General features: G+C 40.4%; 2 protein-coding genes across 10 annotated transcripts in view; one reads left to right on the plus strand and one right to left on the minus strand.

The window, feature by feature from the left end:
* Positions 1-21,284, plus strand: part of Vrk2 (VRK serine/threonine kinase 2) — a 198,155-nt gene extending 176,871 nt beyond the window's left edge. For all 5 annotated transcript variants that reach the window (XM_052734635.1, XM_052734637.1, XM_052734634.1 and 2 more), the window contains exons 10-13: positions 1,193-1,251; positions 5,280-5,446; positions 11,999-12,145; positions 20,909-21,284. In XM_052734635.1, the coding sequence (XP_052590595.1) occupies positions 1,193-1,251; positions 5,280-5,446; positions 11,999-12,145; positions 20,909-21,250 (715 nt within the window). In that variant the 3' untranslated portion in view covers positions 21,251-21,284. The remainder of the gene's footprint in view (positions 1-1,192; positions 1,252-5,279; positions 5,447-11,998; positions 12,146-20,908) is intronic.
* Positions 21,254-22,067, minus strand: part of Fancl (FA complementation group L) — an 82,369-nt gene continuing 81,555 nt past the window's right edge. For all 5 annotated transcript variants that reach the window (XM_052734640.1, XM_052734638.1, XM_052734642.1 and 2 more), the window contains 2 exons: positions 21,728-21,799; positions 21,254-21,364 (listed from right to left, as the gene is read on the minus strand). In XM_052734640.1, the coding sequence (XP_052590600.1) occupies positions 21,329-21,364; positions 21,728-21,799 (108 nt within the window). In that variant the 3' untranslated portion in view covers positions 21,254-21,328. The remainder of the gene's footprint in view (positions 21,365-21,727; positions 21,800-22,067) is intronic.

Here is a 22,067-nt window from a genome sequence, read left to right on the forward strand (position 1 = left end):
CATAGCTATAATTTTAGTTGAGACTATATATTTTTGCTACAACGACTTAAGAGAGTCATATTTATTTAGCTGAAAACACTGAAAAGCGTTTACCTGGCATTTGTTGTTTTGATTTGGTGTGTTGTGTTGATACTTCTCATTAACTCATTCAATCATTGGTTAGTATGAACTCTTCCCAGGGGAGAACTATTATACACAGATAACTAAAAACCATCCCTCTCCAGTGGTAAATACATGAGAAAAATATGATTTTGGGGCGAGGTGGGGGAGGGGGGTGGGCACAAAGGGGGTTTTGCTAACACATCACCAGGGAAACCAGGAATGTTGAACTTACAGGGGTCTCTCCTCAATGGAGGAGATAAAATGCCTCTTTTCCCATCCAGAAATCTGGGAGTGGATATTGTTAACAACTTGGTGACCGTTGCTCTCTGTGGAGGCAGACCTCACCCAAATCCCCCAGAATGTTTACCCCAGACTCTTCCCTCCCTAGACCCTCCTTATCTTTAGCTCCCAGTTAATAGAACCCATCCTTAGGGGAGATGTCACATGTACTTTATGGCCTCTATGTTATCTGGGTCAGAGACCATGCTAGAGTCTAGGCCTTTTAGCTCTAGAACCCACTTTCAAGGTCACAGGTACTTTGCAAATGAGTTTCTATGTAGTCACACCCTAAGTTTTATTGTGTACCTGGATTGTTTCCTGGAAACCATTTCCCCATACTCTATTGTGTTTAAATTTATTTGCTGACAATAAACCCCCTGGGGTCAGACTCCTGGAAGTTCTGATCCAGGTTGATGAAGTCAGTTTGAACTGAGTTTTAATCTCACCTCTTTGGATAGTTTCCCATACCTCTCCAGTGACAAATATATGAGGGAAAAAATGACTTCACCATCTACAAACAATTTTATATGTATTTTTTGTTGTTTTTAAGGTAACATCATGGCAAGCATTCCTACCTCTGCAGTCCTCAACTGTATACAGCTTGAGTTAAATCATCCCTGTTTCCACATTGCTTGGCCAGTTAGAACTAAGGACCCCTCACCCTTTGCTAATCCTCTCGTCCATTACAGTTGGGTAAAAAAGGGCAAAATTGTGGTGTCCTATCAACATAGACTCAGAGTTTTATGTTCTAAATGAAGCAGTGAACGTGGATTTGAAGATACTTACCATGTCCTTTCCCTGTTTTGTTTAGTCTGCTGGATGAACTCCCAGAGTCGGTGCTTACGTGGGCTCCTCCAGGAAGTAGTTGCTGTAAGTTGGATGATAAACCCTCTGTGTCTCTCTCTCCACAGGTCATCTCAGTTGCCGCTATGTAGGTGTCTGCCTTACCCACTCCCATTCCCACGGGGAAAGCTTCAGGGTCACAGATGTTTGCTAGAGAAGATGTTTAAATCATTTCTGACATTAATGCCAAAGCCTTGGGGTTCTAACTTTCTGTTTTTATCTAGAGTTTTAGGTTTATATTTTGAGAATCATTCACAGGTTAGTCAATAGCAACTGGTATATTTAGAATTAAGACATTTTTGAATGGAGATAAAGTCAAATTATAAGAAGTCTATTTTGAGTCAATATATTAAAGAAAATATTAATCATTACATACCTAAATGCTGTTTACACCTGGGTCACATTATATTGGTCAGCCAAGCTTTTTAGATTAGAAAGTCAACTGATTTGGGGATGTGGAGGTACATTTTAGAAACAATTTCCTCATTCAAGTTTATAGAGGACTTTTGAGTTCAAGTTCTTTGACATTCACATTGGTGTGAACGGTAAATAAACTCGCAGTTTCAGTCACTTGTTTATGCATGTGTGACTCATTCCGTATGAAGCTGGTGTGTCATATAGAGAAGAACCAGCTCACTCTACCATCAGACTTTTCTTTTACGAGGTGCAGATTAGCAGAGTGAATCTTTTTATTTTTTTAAACAGAGTTTCTCTGTGTAGCCTTGGCTGTCCTCCTGGAACTCACTCTGTAGACCAGGCTGGTCTCAAACTCACAAAGATCGACCTGCCTCTACCTCCCGAGTGCTGGGGTTAAAGGCGTGCGTCAGCACCCTGGCAGCAGAGTGAATCTTATTCTCTATTAATGTGAGGCCATCTCATGGTTAGCATTTAGCTGACTTCTGGAAGTGCTTGTGTGCACTGGCCATTAGTAAAATCAGATAGCATATGTGCGAGTAGAACAGTCAAGATGTCATCTTAGCCTGTAATCACAGCTATGAGCCAAAATTGTCATTAACAGAGAGGAACAGCCCAGGCCTGTGCCCACCTGGTTTCCTAAGTCACATTGTGTTTCATCCTGCCAGGTTCCCATATTCCCCTTTCTGTGGTAGTTTTCCTCTAATGGAGGGGTCAGAAGATGGGAGATTTTTATTTGGGAAGATAAGCTGAAAATTGCAAATGTTATTGTTGTTGTTTGTTTTATTTTGTAACTACATTAGAGAAATTGATAAAACTGACATTATTCTTACCAAGTTGATAGTATATTTTCTCATTGAGACAGAAAGCAAGATGGATCAGAGATGTCATTTCCTTTTCAAATATATGCCCCCCCTTAACTTTCTTGTCCTTTCAGCTCAGGTCTAGAAAAGAAGGCCTGGAGGCCTCATATTGTACAAGGTGGATGCTTGTGAGCTAGTCTATGTCCCATGATTATATATATATCACTAGATATATACTAGATATCTAGTATATATCATTAGATATATACTAGAATTTTAGTCATATGAAAAGTCTAGTGATAGGTCACACATGATTCCTTGTTTTCTTACCCACGAATTTAGTCTATGCTCATAAATATAAACAGGTTTCTGTTCTTAGAGCACAGGGTTTAATTTTCTTAGGAGATTGTAGAACAAGCACATTCTTGAAAACAAACTGATTTACAAAACACTTTTCCTGCCTTTTTTTATATAAAGCAGTGCAGAAGTTTGCAGCATGTGTATCCAACTCAGTGTGGTACCTTCAGAAGTCTTTATTGTCTTGAATAAAGACGTAAAATAGTCAGTGATGATGCTTAATATGTCACTAGCCCAACAGGCAGGTAACTCAAGAGTGTACTCATTCTGTTTAATAGCTCTGGAAATTCACAAGCAAATCAAAGGTTATGCTTCATGGAATAAACCCAGATCTTGGAAGGCTAACATTTACATCAGTGCTCTGAGCTTTGGGCTTATGATAATAAATCTATATTGGGTTGTTTGTTTGTTTGTTTGTTGGTTTGTTTTCCCTCCTGAGCCACTCTGGTGCCACAGTCTCTAAACCTCAGGCTCATGAGGCCTTTTGTACAGCTGCTCTCAGTTGGTGGTGTGCTGGAATTCTCCTTTGTCTTATAACAGGCATTTGTTCCCAACAAACTCAGCTCTGTTCTCCATTCTGATTAATAAACTTGTAGTTTATACTAAGCTCAGCTTACTAGCTATTGCAAGACTGAAAAGCAGCAGAATATGTCTCAGAAAATGGCAGAGAATGTTGTTGAATATTTCTTTAATAACTGGATTTGATTGCCCCCAGTCGGACACCAGAAAACACCAGTTAAAGTCTGTTCTAAAACAGGAGCTGGCTAACAGCAATGTACTGAACTAAATGTTCCATAACAGAACTTGGTATGTCTCATATGTTAGAGAAGAAGAAAAAGTAAATTGTCTAATTGCTAGATTGTTAAAAACAGAAAACAAACAACAATAACACCAGAGCCAGGAGCTCTGCTTTTAACTACATTAGCTCTTCATTTCTAGATAATAATTCTAACTGTGGTATAGAATGGTCACTGTGGGGGCTGGAGAGAGAGCTCAGCAGAGGACCAGAATTTAGTTCCTAGTGCCCATATTGGGAGCTCACAATCACTCACAGCTCCAGTGCTAGCAAATCTGGTAACCTCTTTGGACCTCCATGGGTAATTATACTCACTTGTGCCCGTATGAGTGTACTCACATACACAGGCATGTATACACATACACACTTAAAAAGCAGTCACCTGCTTTTAAGAGAAAGAAAAGATGTGACTATTACTTTTGGAATTTTTTTTTTTTTTGTCTAGGGAGTGAGACCCAGTGCCTCTTCATGTCTGTTTGATGCAGGGAGGCTATGTGGGAAGGGAAAATGTTAGGTAGTTGTCCTCAGCTCCTGAAGCTGCCCAGACCTTCCTGCCATGGAATATAAACACCCAAGTGAGAAAGAATGAAGAACTCTGGGTCAGTAATCAGTTTTTGAAAGGAAAAGTCAGTATAAACGTTGTGTAAACAAATGAAAATATGATGATTTTAGCATGAGCCTCCTCCTGAACAGAAGTATAGAGCGTGGGCATTTCAAAGTGACTCTTTGTCACTTTTATTATTAATTGTGCTTCTTTTTAAAACCTAGTGGTGGAAGTAGCTTAGTGGCAGTGTGAGTACTTAGCACCTGTGAGCCCTGTGCTCGAAAGCCTGTGACTGAAATAAACAGAAGCTGGAATGAGGAGTTACTGTGTGAGAGAGAAAACAGACAACTCCTCAGCCTACTGACCTAAAATCAGGGAGAGCAGGGATGCACTGGGATACTAAGGCATTGAGGACATGACTGTTAAGGCCAATCATGATTAAAAATATGGAATCCATACTCATTTTTTAATATATTCATATAATGACAAAATGAAAGCTATAGGTAAAACTTATAGTACTTTTTTCCTTTGAAGTCAGATTTATAGATTTATGAGTAACATTGGTTTTTTTAAATAAATATTTACGGGCAGTGGTGGCACACACCTTTAATCCCAGCACTTGGGAGGCAGAGGCAGGCGGATCTCTGTGAGTTTGAGGCCAGCCTGGTCTACAAAGCGAGTTCCAGGAAAGGCACAAAGGTACACAGAGAAACCGTGTCTCGAAAAACCAATATATATATATATTTAAATGTTAATGTGAAAGAAAAATCTGAAGTGCATCGAGCTGCTGTGGTTTTGAGTAGTTAGGAGCCACACCTCATAAATCCAAGTTAGTAACTATCCTTGTCTAAGTATTTCCACCTGGCAGATGAGCTCATTGTAAACATATCAGCAAAGGGATATTGAAAAGATTGTCAGTTTATCCCATTTTTAGCAAATCATGTCAGTCGCTCTTAAATATTTTTTAAATAAAAAAATTTTTAAATGATTTTTATTGACTTATTTATTTTTAGTTCAGTCAAGTGTGTGTGTGTGTGTGTGTGTGTGTGTGAAGGAAAAGGTAACAGAAAAACTTGAGAATCAGAGTTTTATTAATTCATCTCAATTACAAGTGACATGTAAAAACTTTGATACTTCACAGGTGAACTTGCCAAGTTCTTGGCGTGTGTCTGTAATTTAGCTTATGATGAAAAGCCAGACTATCAGAAGCTCAAGAAGATTTTGAATCCAGATGGAGTACCTTTAGGGCCACTGGAATTTTCTACTAAAGCACAGAGTGTCCATGTACATACTCCAACCCGCCAAAAAGTAAGTATAACGTCGTAAATACTTGTGCTCTTGCAGTTGCACAATGTGAACGTGCTTCTGTGAATGCATTTCAGGTCAAAAGTGACTTGCTTGCTACATTAATTCCTATTTCTTTTAAATCAGTACTCAGAAACCTGAAAGTTCCTCTGGCGTGTTATCTCTTAGAATGGGATCTGTGCCTGCTGTGTGCAATCACTGATGGTCATGTGCGTGGCTAGGGCAGAGCTAAAGGCCACTCCACCTTGATTCATGAGAGCCTTTCTGTGCTTCTATAGGCTTTCTCTCTCTCCTGCCCTGTGTCTCTCTCTCCTGCCCTGTGAATCTCTCTCCTGCCCTGTGGATCTCTCTCTCCTGTTCTGTGAATCTCTCTCTCCTGCCCTGTGAATCTCTCTCCTGCCCTGTGGATCTCTCTCTCTTGTGTCCTGTGGCTCTCTCTCTCCTGCCCTGTGAATCTCTCTCCTGCCCTGTGGATCTCTCTCTCCTGCCCTGTGGATCTCTCTCTCTCCTGCCCTGTGGATCTCTCTCTCTCCTGCCCTGTGGATCTTTCTTCTGCCCTGTGGATCTCTCTCTCCTGACCTGTGAATCTCTCTCTCCTGCCCTGTGGATCTCTCTCCTGTCCTGTGGCTCTCTTTCTCCTGCCCCGTGGATCTCTTTCTCCTGCCCTGTGGATCTCTCTCTCTTCTGTCCTGTGGATCTCTCTCTCTCGTGTCCTGTGGCTCTCTCTCTCCTGCTCCGTGGATCTCTCTCTCCTGTCTTGTGCATCTCTCTCTCCTGTTCCGTGGATCTCTCTCTCCTGCTCTGTGGATCTCTCTCTCGTGTCCTGTAGATCTCTCTTCTGCCCTGTGGATCTCTCTCTCATGTCTTGTGGACCTCTCTTCTGCCTTGTGTCTTTGCCTCCCAGTTTCACCATGATATGCAGCTGGAAAATAGTCTTAGAAGTGATTGATACATATCTGTTGATATTTCAGCTTATAAAAAGAATTATTTTCTTAACAAAGTTGTTATTGTATTTGTTATCTCCTTTATTATGCTTCTTTGAATGGATGCCCTCACATCAACTTAAAAAAGTTAATTTTGAGCAAGGAATTATAAAGTCAAAGGATTTTCAGAAGAGAATGGTAGAAACCTGAGTCTGTGGTTAGTAACACTGTCACACAGACAAGGAAACTGCTCTTTCTCACTTGAGGCTATCCATACTAAATAAATAAATGTATGTGTGTGGAGGTTCATTCTGGTGGAGGTACAAGTTAGGGTTAGAATGCCATTTACTTTAATATTTCTTCTGAACTTTGGATCATCACAAGTGCTCGTGAGCCAAGAATGCAGGATGCAGGCTAATGTGACTGATAGGCTGCTAGATGAATGGTGAGTCAAGTCTCGGTGCACAGATGGTTCTGATTTGCTGAATTTTGTAGCTGCTGCAACTGAAGACATAAAATATCCTTCTAGTCATAAATTAGCTCTTTGGAAGCCAAACCTTGGCACCAGAGCTTTACAACGTTCAATTAGCAGGAAAAGAAGTATTTGAATGACTGTGGTATTGACATCTGTAGGTCTGCATAGTAATCATTCCTAATAGAAGAGAAGATCTGTTTGAGGAGGGTTTGCATGGCTAATTAACTACCAGGGAGAATATGTAATTTTTTCATGATCCCCTGATTGTCACCTTTCTCTCGTGATACAATTACATTTTATTGTAGCAAGAGCCTCGCAAACCAGTTGTCAGCACTGTTTACATGTTGCAGTAGGCAGAACAAAAGTTCATGTTTAATGAAAAGCCACTGGATTTTGATCTTGGTAATTATGGAGACTTCTTTTAACAGTTTTATTGACTTTTGTATTTTTATCATTTTTTCCAACAAAACAAAGAACCATTTCCGTGACAATGTCCCTTACAGTGACAGAAACAACCATTTCTGTGACAGTGTCCCCTTACAGCGATGGTCAGTACTTAATCTGCACTAATTTAAGATTTTCACCCTTTTTTGTAGTTTTCAATTTCATAAGCTTCACTGAAATATAAAAGTCATTTAAAAAATACTATGTCTTTCTATATAACATTCTAATTATTATCTTCCACAATGTGCAGTTCACCAAATCAAAAAGTTTTTGTTGTGAAACCAAATTTTTAAGCAGAGAATAATACAATGTAGAACATTTTCCATGAGCTTTTATGAAAAATATTTTATTCCTTTTTGATTTGGGTAGATTTGATTTTGATAGAGAGCTTTGATTATAAGTAACACTATTTAAAAATAACATATAACTTTAACGTCTTAATTTTTGTTAACAGTGTGATCAGCCTGGATATGTAGCTAGTATTTCATATTTCATAGCATACATTTAATTAATGACTTTATTTCTCTACTGTTTTATGTGTACATATATATTTAAATATGTCAAAAATATATATAATTTCACTATCTGTGGGTAAATTGCATCTTATTTTTTAATTTCTACAGTTTACAGGTTTTTATTTATGCTATAAAAATTAAACCTGAAAATGTTGAAACTATGCCGACATCACCATCATGTCCTCGGTTCTGCTGAGTGATGCACACAGGAAGGTGTCTTCAGCTGGTGGTTCCCTAACAGAATTAGTTGAGTCAAGTCAACCTGGTGGCTACAGATTTTCTCTTTCAAGTCCCAGCATCTTCTTAGTCTCTCAGAGTACACCTTGTCACTATGCATGTGGAATCTGCAGCTATTGACAGAGTAGTGTGGATGAATTATTATTACTTCTACTTTTTTTTGGACAGGTATTTAAAAATAAGTCATTGTACCTGAAAAAACATGCATATACACATAAACTCTTTTTACCATCTATTACTCAAAGGGAAGGAAGTTATACATGTTAAAATTTTCAGCATAGTATTTCATTCTAAAATGAATTTTTTAGAATTTAAGGATTCTTAACAAAATGTTTTTGACTTGGAAGGTAGCACACTTCCCTATGAACTCCCAACACGCTTTTGCAAAGTAAAGCGATATTTTACTAATAGATGTTTGGGTGTGGTGAACCATTTACATTAAACTGTGGGATTTCTTCCGGAGCTAAACTGGAAATGAATTTTTGTCAACATAGCAAGGATGCTGTTGCTTAGGGATTTTTGTTTGTTGTTTGGTTGGTTGGTTTTGTTTGTTTGTTTGTTTGTCTCCGGAAAAGCAAACACTTTATTTCGCAAGACCATCCAGCAGCTCTGGAGGTGACTGCTGTCACCAAGCCATTCCAAGGTTCATCGTCTAGATGGCCACACAGCTGCTTATGCCACCCACGGAAGCATTTGGGTTTGCTACTTGTTTTGTTTCATGTTGTTCTATGTTATGTTTGGAGTAAAGTCTGCATAGCAGGCATGCTACCATTCAGCCATATCCCAGTCACCCTCTGTGACTCATTCTTTGAAATTCAGTGAATGAAACCACATCTCACCAGTGCTTGCTGAGGTCAGCCGCAGTTCCAGGTTGTCAGTGTACAGTCAGCGAGAGGATTGCACTGTATAGCCCTGCCTCATTTCTAGTTTACCACTTTATTGTCTGTGCCTCTTCCTTGAGGAGCAGGAATGCAGATGAGTTGCCCATTTCAAGGCAGCATGAAAGCTGTGGGTCAGAGCGGAAGTTTGAGTTTCCTTCATTGCACACAGTAGAATGTGGTTCCTTTCTCAGTCTGAACCTGAGGTCCAGCAAGTCAAAGGGGAATGTGTGTTGCTGGGGTACAAATCTTCATGAGGAAGCTTTAATTCTCAAAATAATTCTATAAGCTTGTCTTCCTGTGTGTTTTCTATGAGAGGAATGGAACATGAATCCCTGGTTGGAAGACTTTTCCGTTATCATTGTTTAGAGTGTAATGTGTTCTCGTTTTATAGAACAGTGTGAGGTTACATTGGAAAATTAAGGAAAATATTATCTCATTTAAGTAGTGCATTTTCTTGAAAATGATACATATTTGGGTAGTATCCCTTTTTACATTCTGAGATGCCAGGAGTGCTTTTTGTATTTATTTTCGTATCTTTTTAAATATGAATGTTTCACTATGTTCAAAATTAAGAATTTATTTATTCCATCTTTCTCTTAGCATTATAAATTTATGTGGAAATATAGCTCTTCACTAAGGTGGAAAACATTTTACTTATTAGATAGAAACATCCATGGCCTTGCAACCTAAGCCTCAGGCCACTGACCTGACCCCCAGGGACCATCTCTTCCAGGGAGCCTCATACAAGATGGAATATACTATACCCAATCCTGTTCAATATGTCAGAGGATCTCGGAAACTGGCACCTTAAATGCTTAGTATATAGGAGAGACTAAAAGTCCTCAAGTATTTCAACTAAGAACAGTCTGTATAACCCCACACCCCCAGTTCTGAATTCACAGCCCAAAGAAATAAAATTATGGTACCGAGACCTGTGCATCTCATTGTTGTAGCGTTATCTGTAGTAGGGAAAGAAGTATTCACTGGTGAATGAATGAAAGTAATGGACTGAGTAAGAAAAGTCATCCAGCTTTAAAAAAGAACGAAATCCCCTCTTTTCGTGAAATATGCCCAACAGGTCAGGACAGACACTGCATAGTTGTAACTCTTATGTGGAATCTAATCCAACAAGACATTAGAGAGTGGAATGGTAGATACCAAAAGTTTGGAGTTGGAGAAAACAGAGGTATGTTGGTTAAAGACACAAACATTTCAGTTATAAGCTATACTTATTGATGTCATGTGTCATGATGTGCTTGAAACCTACTTAGAAAATAGTTGTCATAGTCTCACTACATACAGATGTATTAAAGTATGGACTTTGAGCATGGTATTTTACAATGTGAGATGTCAGAACATCACAGCAGATAAATATTCATTTGTTGATTGTATCTCAATAAAGATGGAAGAAACCTTCAGCTAATCCAGAGCACAGTGACTGCTATGCAGTGTTCCAGGGGGTGAAACAAGCGTGGGGACCCTCATTTCACATTAGTGAAATAAATAACAAGATGCATTTCTTACCAAGGTGACATTATGGAGGGCAGCTGTAGTTGGAAGATTTCCTGTGTCCCGACCTGTGGGCGGTTGGGACAAATCTCTCTCATTCGAGTAACCCAAGTAAAGACACAGAGGCTTATATTAATTATAACTGCATGGCCATGGCCCAAGCTTTTTGACAGCTGGCTCTTATATCTTAAATTAGCCCATAACTATTAATCTGTGTATTGCCACATGTTCAGTGGCTTTACCTGCATCCCATTGCATGTTGCTTCTTGGGCAGCTCACTGGCATCTCTCCCTGCCTTCTTCCTGTCTCTCTCTTTGAATTTCCCACCTGCCTCTAAGCTGCCTTGCCATAGGCCAAATGGCCTTAATTATCAACCAATCAGAGCAACACGTATTTGCAGCACAGAGAAAGACATTCCCTCATCACTTCCCCTTTTCTGTCTAATAAAAAACCATCAACTTTCCCAATGCACTTAGAGGGCAGGTGAAAAACAGGTTACCTTCAAGTGATTGGGAAACATTTCCAATTTGCAGGTTAGTGAAAGGCAGTGGTTTTGCTATTCATTAAGATGCTGAGATCCGGGAGGAGGTAGGAATAAAGGAGGCTGTTTTGACAACTTAGCCCCACCTTCAGAGCACCAGCCTATTTGAAAGAGAAGGAATGAACACACTTGGCAACAGAAACTGGAAATTGAGAGACTACAAATTAAGGATCTGTTTGCCCAGCCAGCATAATTTATTCTCGATTTTGGCACTGGCTACTCCATTATTTCCCCTTCTGCTGTTCCTGTCTCCTGCTCTCCATTTAACTGAGGGAAAGGCGATGGCACTTGGAGCTGCTGTAAACGCGAAGCTGCTGAACAAACAAACACTTCAGTCAAGGATCGTCGCTGGCGTTCAGTCTTCCACCCGGGTTGTAGGCTCTGCCCTCTCTTCCTGTGTCTACTCCAAGGTTATTGAGAGTCATCATTCCCCAGATGTCACCACAGTGTGAAAAGGAAGCCTAAGAGACAGCAAGCTTGTTATGAAGTTAACCTCTGGTCCTAGTACATGGTGCCAGGTGATATGAACTCGTCTTGCACAAAGGTTAAACTACCTGCACTCCATGTAAGCAACATCATAAGCTCCTTGGATACTTTCACATTAATTAGCCTCTCTCCAACAATAGGAAAATAAGATCTTAATTAATAGGAATTTAAGCTACAATGATACACTGGCTCCACTCGCAGCAAAGGTTAATAATGAATTCACATGCAATTTGAAAATGTGACAATGTTCCATAAAAATATCATTTTTATTGTAAGCAAGTTTTCTGTAGAGATAATTTTTAAAGCATGTGTAATACTGACACGAATTTTAATTGGTCTTGTCCCATTGATGAGGAAGGGTCTGGATCTTGCTAGATTGCATTTTTTCCCCATAATAGCCACTGTTGGTTCCTGTTTGTTTGTTTCCTTGTCAAGTCCAGTATTATCCAGCTTAGGTTTTTAAGGAATCCGGATGTGAGTGAATTATTTTTAAAGAAGTGTCATAGTTTTCATTTCATTACATATTCTTACTCCATACCGACAGGTGGATTCTCCAAAGGTTACAGCGAGAGCAGCCAATGAGTTGCCAGTTAAGTTCACCAAGAATGTCTGCAGAGGGACAAGTGCAGCAGGGAGGAAGGAGCATGAAGAGGGCCAGCCCCGAGCTCTGCCCAGCAGAGCAGCAGCACCGGTGAGAGTCGGGTGGTCCTGATTCATCCATGTGACATTAGAATAAACACCTTGGGAATACCGACTCCCTGCCCCCCCCCCCCCCCCACGAGGTCAAGGTAGTATGATTTTGTTAAATGTGAATAGAAAATGTCCTGTCCACTGGTAAAATCAAAGCAGCCTACAGCATTTGTTACAGGAACAGAGACAAACACACATGCGGATAGATCCGATTCCTTTTCTTTCCCCTAAGAATATAATGGAGCAAACTTGGATTTCTTTCACTGTCTACATTCCATTAGGGACCCTTCCTCTGCATCAACTGCACTTTCCACGATTCCTGTATGCTAACCCTTACCATCCAGTGTAAGGCTGGTGCCTGCTTGTCAGGAGGCTGTGTTTGGAACTGTTTGGGTGGAGAGTGACTTGCCCTTTGCAGATGACTTACGAAGACAACCGCAGAAGTCCTCCCTAAGCTGAGATCCTCTGATGGGAAAGCAAAGCATACAAATTTTATCTGGAGAGAAAAGTAAAGTTTAATTATGTCACAATAGCCAGCACTTCATGTGATTTGTGCACCATCATTCTCAAACGGTTTGAAGCAGTTCACAGTGTGAAACAGGATAATTTAATACCCCCACCTTTCTCACCCTCCACCCAAGAAAAATTGATATATGGGGCAGCTGGGATGTTAATCACTAAACTGAGCACTGAATTTGGCTCTGAACTTCTTGGCAGCTGAGGCAAAAATTAGAAGTAGAGTTATGCATTTCTCATCCAACCAGCAAACAAGTTTATCCAGAGAGAAATGTTGCTGTTAGTGCTCAAAGGAACCTTTTACATTTATTCAGTATGAAATAGCATTATTTGTGGTTTTATTTTAAACTTACATACAGAAATCTACTTCAGATGGGCATATTTTATAGTCCCTCTTGTAAAGTTAAACACAAATACTGCTTGGTGACAAAATCAGAAATTCTAAGTCTTTGGTGTGTACTGGACTCTTCAGTCATGCAAGGCAGGGAGGTCCTGTGAAAGAAGACGTCCAGGTTTCAAGTGAAGGAACACATTCGCTTTGACTGGCCTGGCAGTGGGGTGTGTGGGGTGGTGGGATGTGTGGTGTGGTGAGGTGAGATATGTTGTGACATGTGGCAGGACTTGCAGTGCGGGGGACATGTGGCACCTTGTCCTTACTTGCTCTAGCAGCCCTTGCTCCTTTCTCTGTCTTCTGATTCTCATCTCTAGGTTAGGCTTGCCTCTTGAATTCCATGACCATGCGGTCATAGCATATATTTTATGTGCACCTCTTTCATTCATTACCCTTTGAGATTTCTCTGTATTCATGGATACAGAAATTATTTCTTGTCATTGTACAACTCAGTGTCCATTTTCCTTCTAGTGAACTCTTGAAAAACTTCTGGTTTAAGGTATTTATGGAAAATACTACATTCATTCTGCCCCAGGTCTGCTGTGAACATTGCATTTCTTCTGAGACATGGAATTATTAGATCATTGTGCAAATAAATATATGTTCAATTATAAAATGTTTACACATGGCCAGATGGCTTAGCAAGTAAAGAAGCTTGCCACGATCCCAGGGATGCCCATGGTGAAAAGAAAGAACTGACTCCCATAAGCTTCCCTGTGAACCTCAACACAGGGGCCATGACATGAGCACAGCCCCAACTCCAACAAATAAATAAATTTAAAATGTTGATGAATACTCCCCGAAAGTGGCTGTAACTTTTATGTTCCCACCAATATGTGCAATATGTGTTCTGGTATTCCTGTACTTCCTCTCCAGCATTTTGTGTTGCAGTCTTTTACAGTTAACTAACACTCACATGTATATTAGTGTCAACTTCTGAGTACAGCTATTGATTTGATGACTAATTGCATAATGGTGGTTACTGGCCATGTATGTATCTTCTATGAAGTGTCTTTTTCAAGTGCTGTGACTTATTATTTGCATGTGAGTTCTGGAAATCCTTTCCATCATCCTCAGAGAAGATCCTTGTCATATTTCTGTAATATGGCTAGCCTCTGCCTACTCACATTGTTCATTCACAGTTGCGTTTTGACTCTCGGTTCCTGTGTATGCCATGGGGTGGGAGTTGAAATCCATGCCTTATACTTACCTTATCACTGCATTGTTCCTGGGAATTATTATTTTTCTTTTCCTAACTGAACTCCTTTGGATGCTTTTTTGAAAATCAGCTAAATGTGTCAGTGGGGATTACTTCGGGCTATTTCCCTCCATTCTGTCTTTCCTGAGCTTAGCACCACACAACACATATGAGTGTAGATTTACAGCACATTCTAAAATTAGAAGGGCAATTCCTCAGTCTTCTTTACAAATTTCAGCACTGTAACAGTTCAAGTCTTGCTCCCTCCATAAGATGTATTTTATTCCAACATGATATTTTCATTCATTATTTGGGAATTTCATACAATGCACCCCATTACACTAACTTCCCATTCCTCCCAGGTCCAACCCCCCCACCTTTGTTCCTTCCCCAGAAAAAGAAAAAAGAAATACACCAAGTTCAATTTGTGTTGTCCATATACTCATTGGAGCATCGTCAAACTCCCAGTGGCCAACCCCTTAAAGATAACTGAGTCCTTGCCCACAACTTTTTAAATAAATTTTTCCCACACAGTATATTCTGTTTACCATTTTCCCTCATCTCCTCCTGACCTCTCACCCACTTCTCTACACCTTCTTTGTCTCTTTCTTTATAAAACAAACTGGCAAATTAAAAATAACAAAAAGAAAAAAGAAAATCAATCAAACCAGAATAAAACAAAATAAACAGGGAAAAACAGAAAAAAGCACAAGAAACATACGTACATACATACATAGAAACAAACACACATGCATACACACAAAATCCATGAAAACACAAAATCAGAAGCCATAATATATAAGCAAAAGACTCATAAGGTTTAAAACAAATTCCCAAGCAAAGCATTATGAGACAAAACATTTCCAAAAATCCCATTGTGTTTGTGTTGTGTTGGCCATCTAGTGCTGGGCTTCGAGCTGCCCTTAAGTGTAGTTTGTATGCCCATGAGACTCATAGAAAAAACTGATTTTTCCTTTGCAAGCAGTTATCAACGTAGATAGCTTCTGGGTTAGAGAGGGGTCTCATACCCACTTACCCTCTCAGGGCTGGCACCCCATCTGGTTGGATCCTGTGCAGGCCCTGTGCGTACATACTGCCGCAGTCACTGAAAGTTCCTATGTGCATCAGCCCTACTGTCTCCTGGATGCCCTCCATCCAAACTGGCTCACACAATCTTTCTGCCTCCTCTTCCATTGTTCCCTGAGCCCTGAGAGGAGGGACTTGATGAAGACATCCCACTTAGGGCTGAGTGTTCCCAGGTCTCTCCCTCTGCCATTGCCCAGGTGTGGATCTCTGTATTAGCTTCTCTGTTGATGGCTGAGCAAGTAGTTAGAGTCATTTTATTGCTAAGTTCTTTAGCAGGATAGTGTTTGGTTTTCTCCTGGGTCCTTGGCCTATCTAGTCTCAGGTTCTTGGCCACCTAAGCACTGTCAGGCATGGTTTCTGTCATGGAGTGAACCTTAAATCTAGTCAGAGTGGTTGGTTCCTCCCACAGATTTTGTGCCACAGTTGCACCCCTATATCATGCGACCAGGTCACTGTTGTAGACCACAGGGTGTGCAGCTAGTCGGTGTTTCCTCTCTGCCGGTGTGCGGACTGCCTTCTAGTGTCACGAACACTTGTCAGTCGGGGTGAGGGCTCCAGCTAGGCACAGACTTGACTTCTTCGTGTTCAGTGAGATATGTAGGTGCTGTCTTTAGCAATAGGGCCTCACCCTCAGTTCATGGAGAGCAACTTGTAGCTTTGGCAAGAGCTGAGTTGTTTGGAGATCTCCTTGGGGCCCCTTTGGCCAACAACTCATTTAGATAGAACTCATTCCTGGCACTGGAGGTTTCATTTGGTGGTGAGAGATGTCTAGTCAGAGCTTTGTTCCTCCCCTCCCCCATTATGTGGTGATTCCAGTTTAGATTGTTTTCATACATACATACATACATACATACATACATACATACATACATATACATTTTAAGGATCTCCTACTGTAGGTTTTCATATGATCCCCACCATGGTCTCACAGTGCAGCGACTTGGTGCTTTCCTCCGTTTGTGCTGGTCTCCACAAAATTTTTTACTTTCTGTATATATGCATACTGTATCTTCCCTTTAAAATTATCTAAATATTTCCTTTTATCATAAGAACTAGTCTTCCCATATGCTATAGTCATGATGGCCACGCAGTGTATAAAGACAGGAACTAATATTAGTGAGTGGTTACTAAATCTCAACAGTCCCCTAACTATCAAAGGAAACACTGCCACTCAAGTGTTCAGCAACCTGAGTAGCTTTGTCAAAAATCAGCTCTATGACTGATATATTTATCTATGTTTAATATCTTTTTGTAAAATGGAATAAGTACTTCTATCATGGTAATTTGTAAACTGATTTCATCATTAATAAGTGATATAATTATGCATATAGATGATCTTAAAATTGTGGTATAAGTACCTATCTCACTTGTATATCTTTTTTATATATCTGGGTCACATAAAATTGTTTCACATCAAAAAGGGTCAAGAGTTGAAAAAGTTTATGAAGCCCTGTGTTAGAGAAAGCCTGGGATGCTATAAGCTTTTCAGTAATCAATTCTGATGAGTGCTCAAAAACTAACACTGGTAGAAATACAACTGATTGAGCATATGATGGCTCACTCTTATAATCCCAGGGCCCAGAAGGCTGACACAAGAAGGTTGCCATGAGTTTAAGGCCAGCCTATATATATTTCTGTATAATCGAATCATGGCCACTTCTGAGTCACCTGCTGAGTGACTTGAATCCTAGAGAGATGAAACCTAGAGCCATCTTGGGCAGGTAGGTCACCCTGCCCAAAGATTTCCTTAAATCTCTGAATCAAATTCATGGTTTTTCACTTCTGAGTCTGCAGTGCATGGTGCTGTGCCTGTCCCTGGGATGCTCTGAGGGCATCTGTCCTGTTGTATTCTAGGGTGATCATCTTTATGCTGTTGATCTGGGACTTTGTTGAGCTTCTTTTATGCATGATTTCACTGTCATCAAACGAGACGTTTTCAACCTTGACTTCCTCGTGTTTCCCTCTTCCTTCTCTTCCTCCTCAGTCCAAGCACATGCGTGTAAGATTATTTGACATGAGTATATGGGCAGCTGAGGCACTATTTTTTTAGGTCAGTCTTGATATTTGGACGTTTCTTTGTTCCAATGGCAGGGTAACTGTCAAATCATCAGTTTCTAATTAGCAATTGGACCTAGCCAGTAAAGGTTTGAATTTTCCATGTTGTATTTTTCAGCAGAATTGGATTATATTTTCATATATCTGCTAAGATCCCTTTTAATAAGGTTTAACTTTTCCTCTAAGTCCTTCAGAGTGTTTGGAATCTCTTCTGGCAGTTGATTTTATATTTTTTCTTAATTAAAAAACTATTGTGTACCTGTGTGTTTCTGCATATGGGCTAAGTGCACATTAGTACAGGTGCCCAGAAGCCATGGGATAACCTGGAGTTAAAGGTGGCTATGGATCCTGGGAACCAAACTTGGGTCCTCTGCAGAAGCAGTACATGTTCTTAACCACCAAGCCATCTCTCCAGCTCCCTGGAAGTAGGTTTATTCACTTATCCTGATCATAGCATTTATTTATAGTTTTTCTTCTGATCTGGTCTACACTAAGCATAATCTTGAATTGCAGACTTTCTGAAGTCTAGGCTATTTTTCTTCCTTGTGTATTCCTTGTTAGTTTGAGACTCTTTTTAAAGTGGCTTTATATATTTTTGTCTAATTTTATTGTTTTGTGTCTATTTCATCAGCTTAATAGTAAGAGGTTGTTGGAGACCCATTAAGAATGGCCTGAATAGAAGTGGCATTGGTATTTTCACAGCTCCCCAGGTGACTGTAATGTGCATTTAAGGTTAATAACTATTCCAAAGATGGTCTTCTGGAAGCAATACTATTGGCATTTAGAGTTAAGCTATTTGCTATAGGATGACGGTCCTGTATGTTGTAGGATGTTAGGCAGCATTCCTGGTGTGTAGCCCCTAGATGCTAATAGTACTTCCTCCTAGTTGTGACAACCCAAATATTTCCAGAAATTGTTCTCTTCTGTGTTACCGTCACTCAAGGTTGAGGGCCAGTGTACTACTGATAGATCACTGCACTGCCTTAGGCTTTCACTGCACACGTGAACCAGCTGTGCCAGTGTACTACTGATAGATCACTGCACTGCCTTAGGCTTTCACTGCACACGTGAACCAGCTGTGCCAGTGTACTACTGACAGATCACTGCACTGCCTTAGGCTTTCACTGCATACGTGAACCACCTGTGCCAGTGAACTACTGATAGATCACTGCACTGCCTTAGGCTTTCACTGCACACGTGAACCAGCTGTGCCAGTGAACTACTGATAGATCACTGCACTGCCTTAGGCTTTCACTGCATACGTGAACCACCTGTGCCAGTGAACTACTGATAGATCACTGCACTGCCTTAGGCTTTCACTGCACACGTGAACCAGCTGTGCCAGTGAACTACTGACAGATCACTGCACTGCCTTAGGCTTTCACTGCATACGTGAACCACCTGTGCCAGTGAACTACTGACAGATCACTGCACTGCCTTAGGCTTTCACTGCACACGTGAACCAGCTGTGCCAGTGAACTACTGACAGCTCACTGCACTGCCTTAGGCTTTCACTGCACACGTGAACCAGCTGTGCCAGTGAACTACTGACAGATCACTGCACTGCCTTAGGCTTTCACTGCACACGTGAACCAGCTGTGCCAGTGTACTACTGATAGATCACTGCACTGCCTTAGGCTTTCACTGCACACGTGAACCAGCTGTGCCAGTGTACTACTGACAGATCACTGCACTGCCTTAGGCTTTCACTGCACATGTGAACCCGCTGTGCCAGTGAACTACTGATAGATCACTGCACTGCCTTAGGCTTTCACACGTGAACCAGCTGTGCCAGTGTTATACAGGTTTGAGTAACACAGAGTTGCAGCCACACATGCACCCCAGCTTGAGAGAGAGCTATATTTTAACATCATCTGTTTGCCTTATATTGTAGTCTGATGTGAGATGTCTCCTATAACCATTCATGTTGGAATACTTGGTTCCCAGATGATGGTAGTTTGGGAAGCTTGTTGCTACTTGAGGAGATGGAGTCTTACTGGAGGAAGTGAATTACTAGGGAACACTGACACTTTGCAGCTCAGCCATCCTTCTGTTCATCCTCTGCTTCCCTGTGTGGCTGCTCCGTCACCAGCTGGGCTGCTGCTCCCACCACTGTGCTGTCTCTGCTTGCCTCCTTGAGCCTTTTCACAGTTCTGCCAGAACTGTGAGCCAAAGGAAACCCTTCTCCTTTAAGTAGTTTTGTCAGGGTATTTATCACAGAGAAGAGGAAGTGACCAACTGATCTTCTCATGTATGTCAAACAATTTCTTATTCAGAGATCAGCAAACATCTTCTCAGTGCCAAGGATCAATCACATGTACTTAAGCAAACACTTTACCATAGAGTTACACTCCAGCCCAGCAAAATTTTTCTTAAGTGTCTAGATTGAAAATATTTTTGGTTTTATATTGCATAGTTTGCCAGAACTAATTAACTGTGCTATTTCAGTGCAAATAGCAACCATAGATGAAACATAAACAAATGGACAAGGCTGTGTCCCAATAAACTATTAACAAAACATCCAAGTATTTTGTGAAGAAAAATTGTAAGCTTGTCTCATAGCCTGCCTTCCCAACCAGTATATCAACTTCCTGTGTGATGTCACCAGTTGTTACTGAGACACTAGAAAAGTCACAGAAGGTCCCTCTTAGAATCTTAGTGTGATCTGTCCCTAACTAGGTATATATCCAACTTCCCAATGATTCTTGGCCTTGGAAATGTATTTGGTTGTGTGTTTCTTTCCCTTTATGTGAGAATGATTTGGTATCCTGGAGAAAAAAAGTCACTTATTTTCTTTTAGTAATTAAAACTATCAGTAAAGTTATTCTCATCTGAATCTCAAATAATAATCAGCTTCTATTTAATATGAAAAATCTCTCTTAAATGTGTCTTTTGTTTAATTTTAGTTTTTGCTTGATTTGTGGCATTGAGACAGGATCTCACTGTGTAGCTCTGACTGACTTGGAATTCAATATGTAGAGCAGGCTGGCCTCAAACTCAGAAGTCCTCTCAAGTTCTGGGATTATAGGCATGCACCACTGTGCCTGGCCTACCCACATCTTATGTTGGAATCTTTGTGACCTTTGACAATGACCACGTGGGGGTAGGGGGAAGAGAAGCTACCTGAAAAGTGGCAGTTCTGAGATGTGGTGTGATGGATGAAGCTGACAGAGAAGAGGATAGACCTCGGTCTGCTTTCTTAAAAATGAAGCTGTCCTTTTCTGAATTACTCAGTAACTGATAGTAGGAGAGGGCGTGTCAGTGGTCACCAGGCTAAAGCAGAAATGGGACAACCTTGGACCTCCATCAGGTCTAGTGAACGGTCAACAGTTGTTCAACTGTTCCTGTTTTAAGACATGTGAAACAAAATCTGCCTCTGGGCTGTCACAATACGCCAAATGTCCAAAGTCATTTTAATGACCAGACTTGCTTGCTGTGTTGTTTTATTTAGCATTGTTACAGAGTATATGATCAACAGCTGGATAACTCAAATATAACAAAATATATTTCTTTCATAGGAAAACTCAAGGAGAAGAAATATATATGAGTATTCAGATTTTCGGAGTGAAATGCACAGTCTTCACCAGACACCCAGCTATATGGGTTTCCAAACTTCATATTGTAAGCCCTATCCGAATTGCACCAGTAGAGATACAATCAGGAAGCCAAGGTCTCCAGTTCAGTACAGATATACTTCCACCGGTGATATGGGTGTCACAGACTTGGAACGTCCTCCAGGACTTTGGCCTGCAGTTTTCCAGTTGACTCTCAGTGACGAGATGAAGGCAGAGGTGTACTACTACGGACTCACTATAGTTTTCCTGCTGATATTAGTTTGTCTCGCTTTGTATCTTCTCTAATGTCAAATAAATCAGTTGTTTTCTTTATAACCAATTCTTCAGGATTCCATCTCTTCACAGGTGTGTCTCATTCTTTCTTTAGTGTTTTCTCACCAACATTTTCAAGGTAATTGGCTTAAAGAGAGAGAAAGAGAGATAATATATTTTAACAAAATTTTGGACACACTCTTAAGAATTAAAATAGTATTTTAATTTACTATTGGCTTTTTATTAGAAAATATTTCACCATATACTTTTGAAATACTTTTAAGATCACCAAGAAATCCAGAAGATGTAAATCTTTTTGATCAAAGATAATTTGAAAATTAAGATATATAGAAGGATAACCTATCCCATAGGAAACTGCCATAGTTTCATTAAATAGGGAACAATATATTTTAAAAGCTTTAGGCAACCTAATACACTACTTATCCAGTTTCTAGAACACACTCCCCAGAGCGAGGCACACTTTATGAAATGTGACGGACAAGTGCTTACCTTACTACAATAGGGACATTCCCCAAAGAGGACGTTAAAGCTCTGTCTGCTGGTGCTCAGCCCCCTCAGCCACTGCATGGAAGAAAGCGTGGGTCAGCGTCAGTGCACACATGCCTCCCCAGATTGACTCTAATTTTGTTTTATGAAAGGGAAACCTTTTCTGAGCCTATGCCCAATTACTGCTATATTGAATAATCGGGAAAACTTCTAGTGGTTAAGCAAATTATGGGCCCTTTCAGACCTGGCTGACAATTACACACTTACATGCAAAACAGACACACAGAGACTCATACAAGTTCCTATGGTTAACATATCTAAGCCAATGAATCACATGTCAATA

The sequence above is a fragment of the Peromyscus californicus genome, unplaced genomic scaffold (genome assembly GCF_007827085.1).
Source record: "Peromyscus californicus insignis strain IS unplaced genomic scaffold, ASM782708v3 Scaffold_13__1_contigs__length_99412109, whole genome shotgun sequence".
Classification (NCBI taxonomy): domain Eukaryota; kingdom Metazoa; phylum Chordata; class Mammalia; order Rodentia; family Cricetidae; genus Peromyscus; species Peromyscus californicus.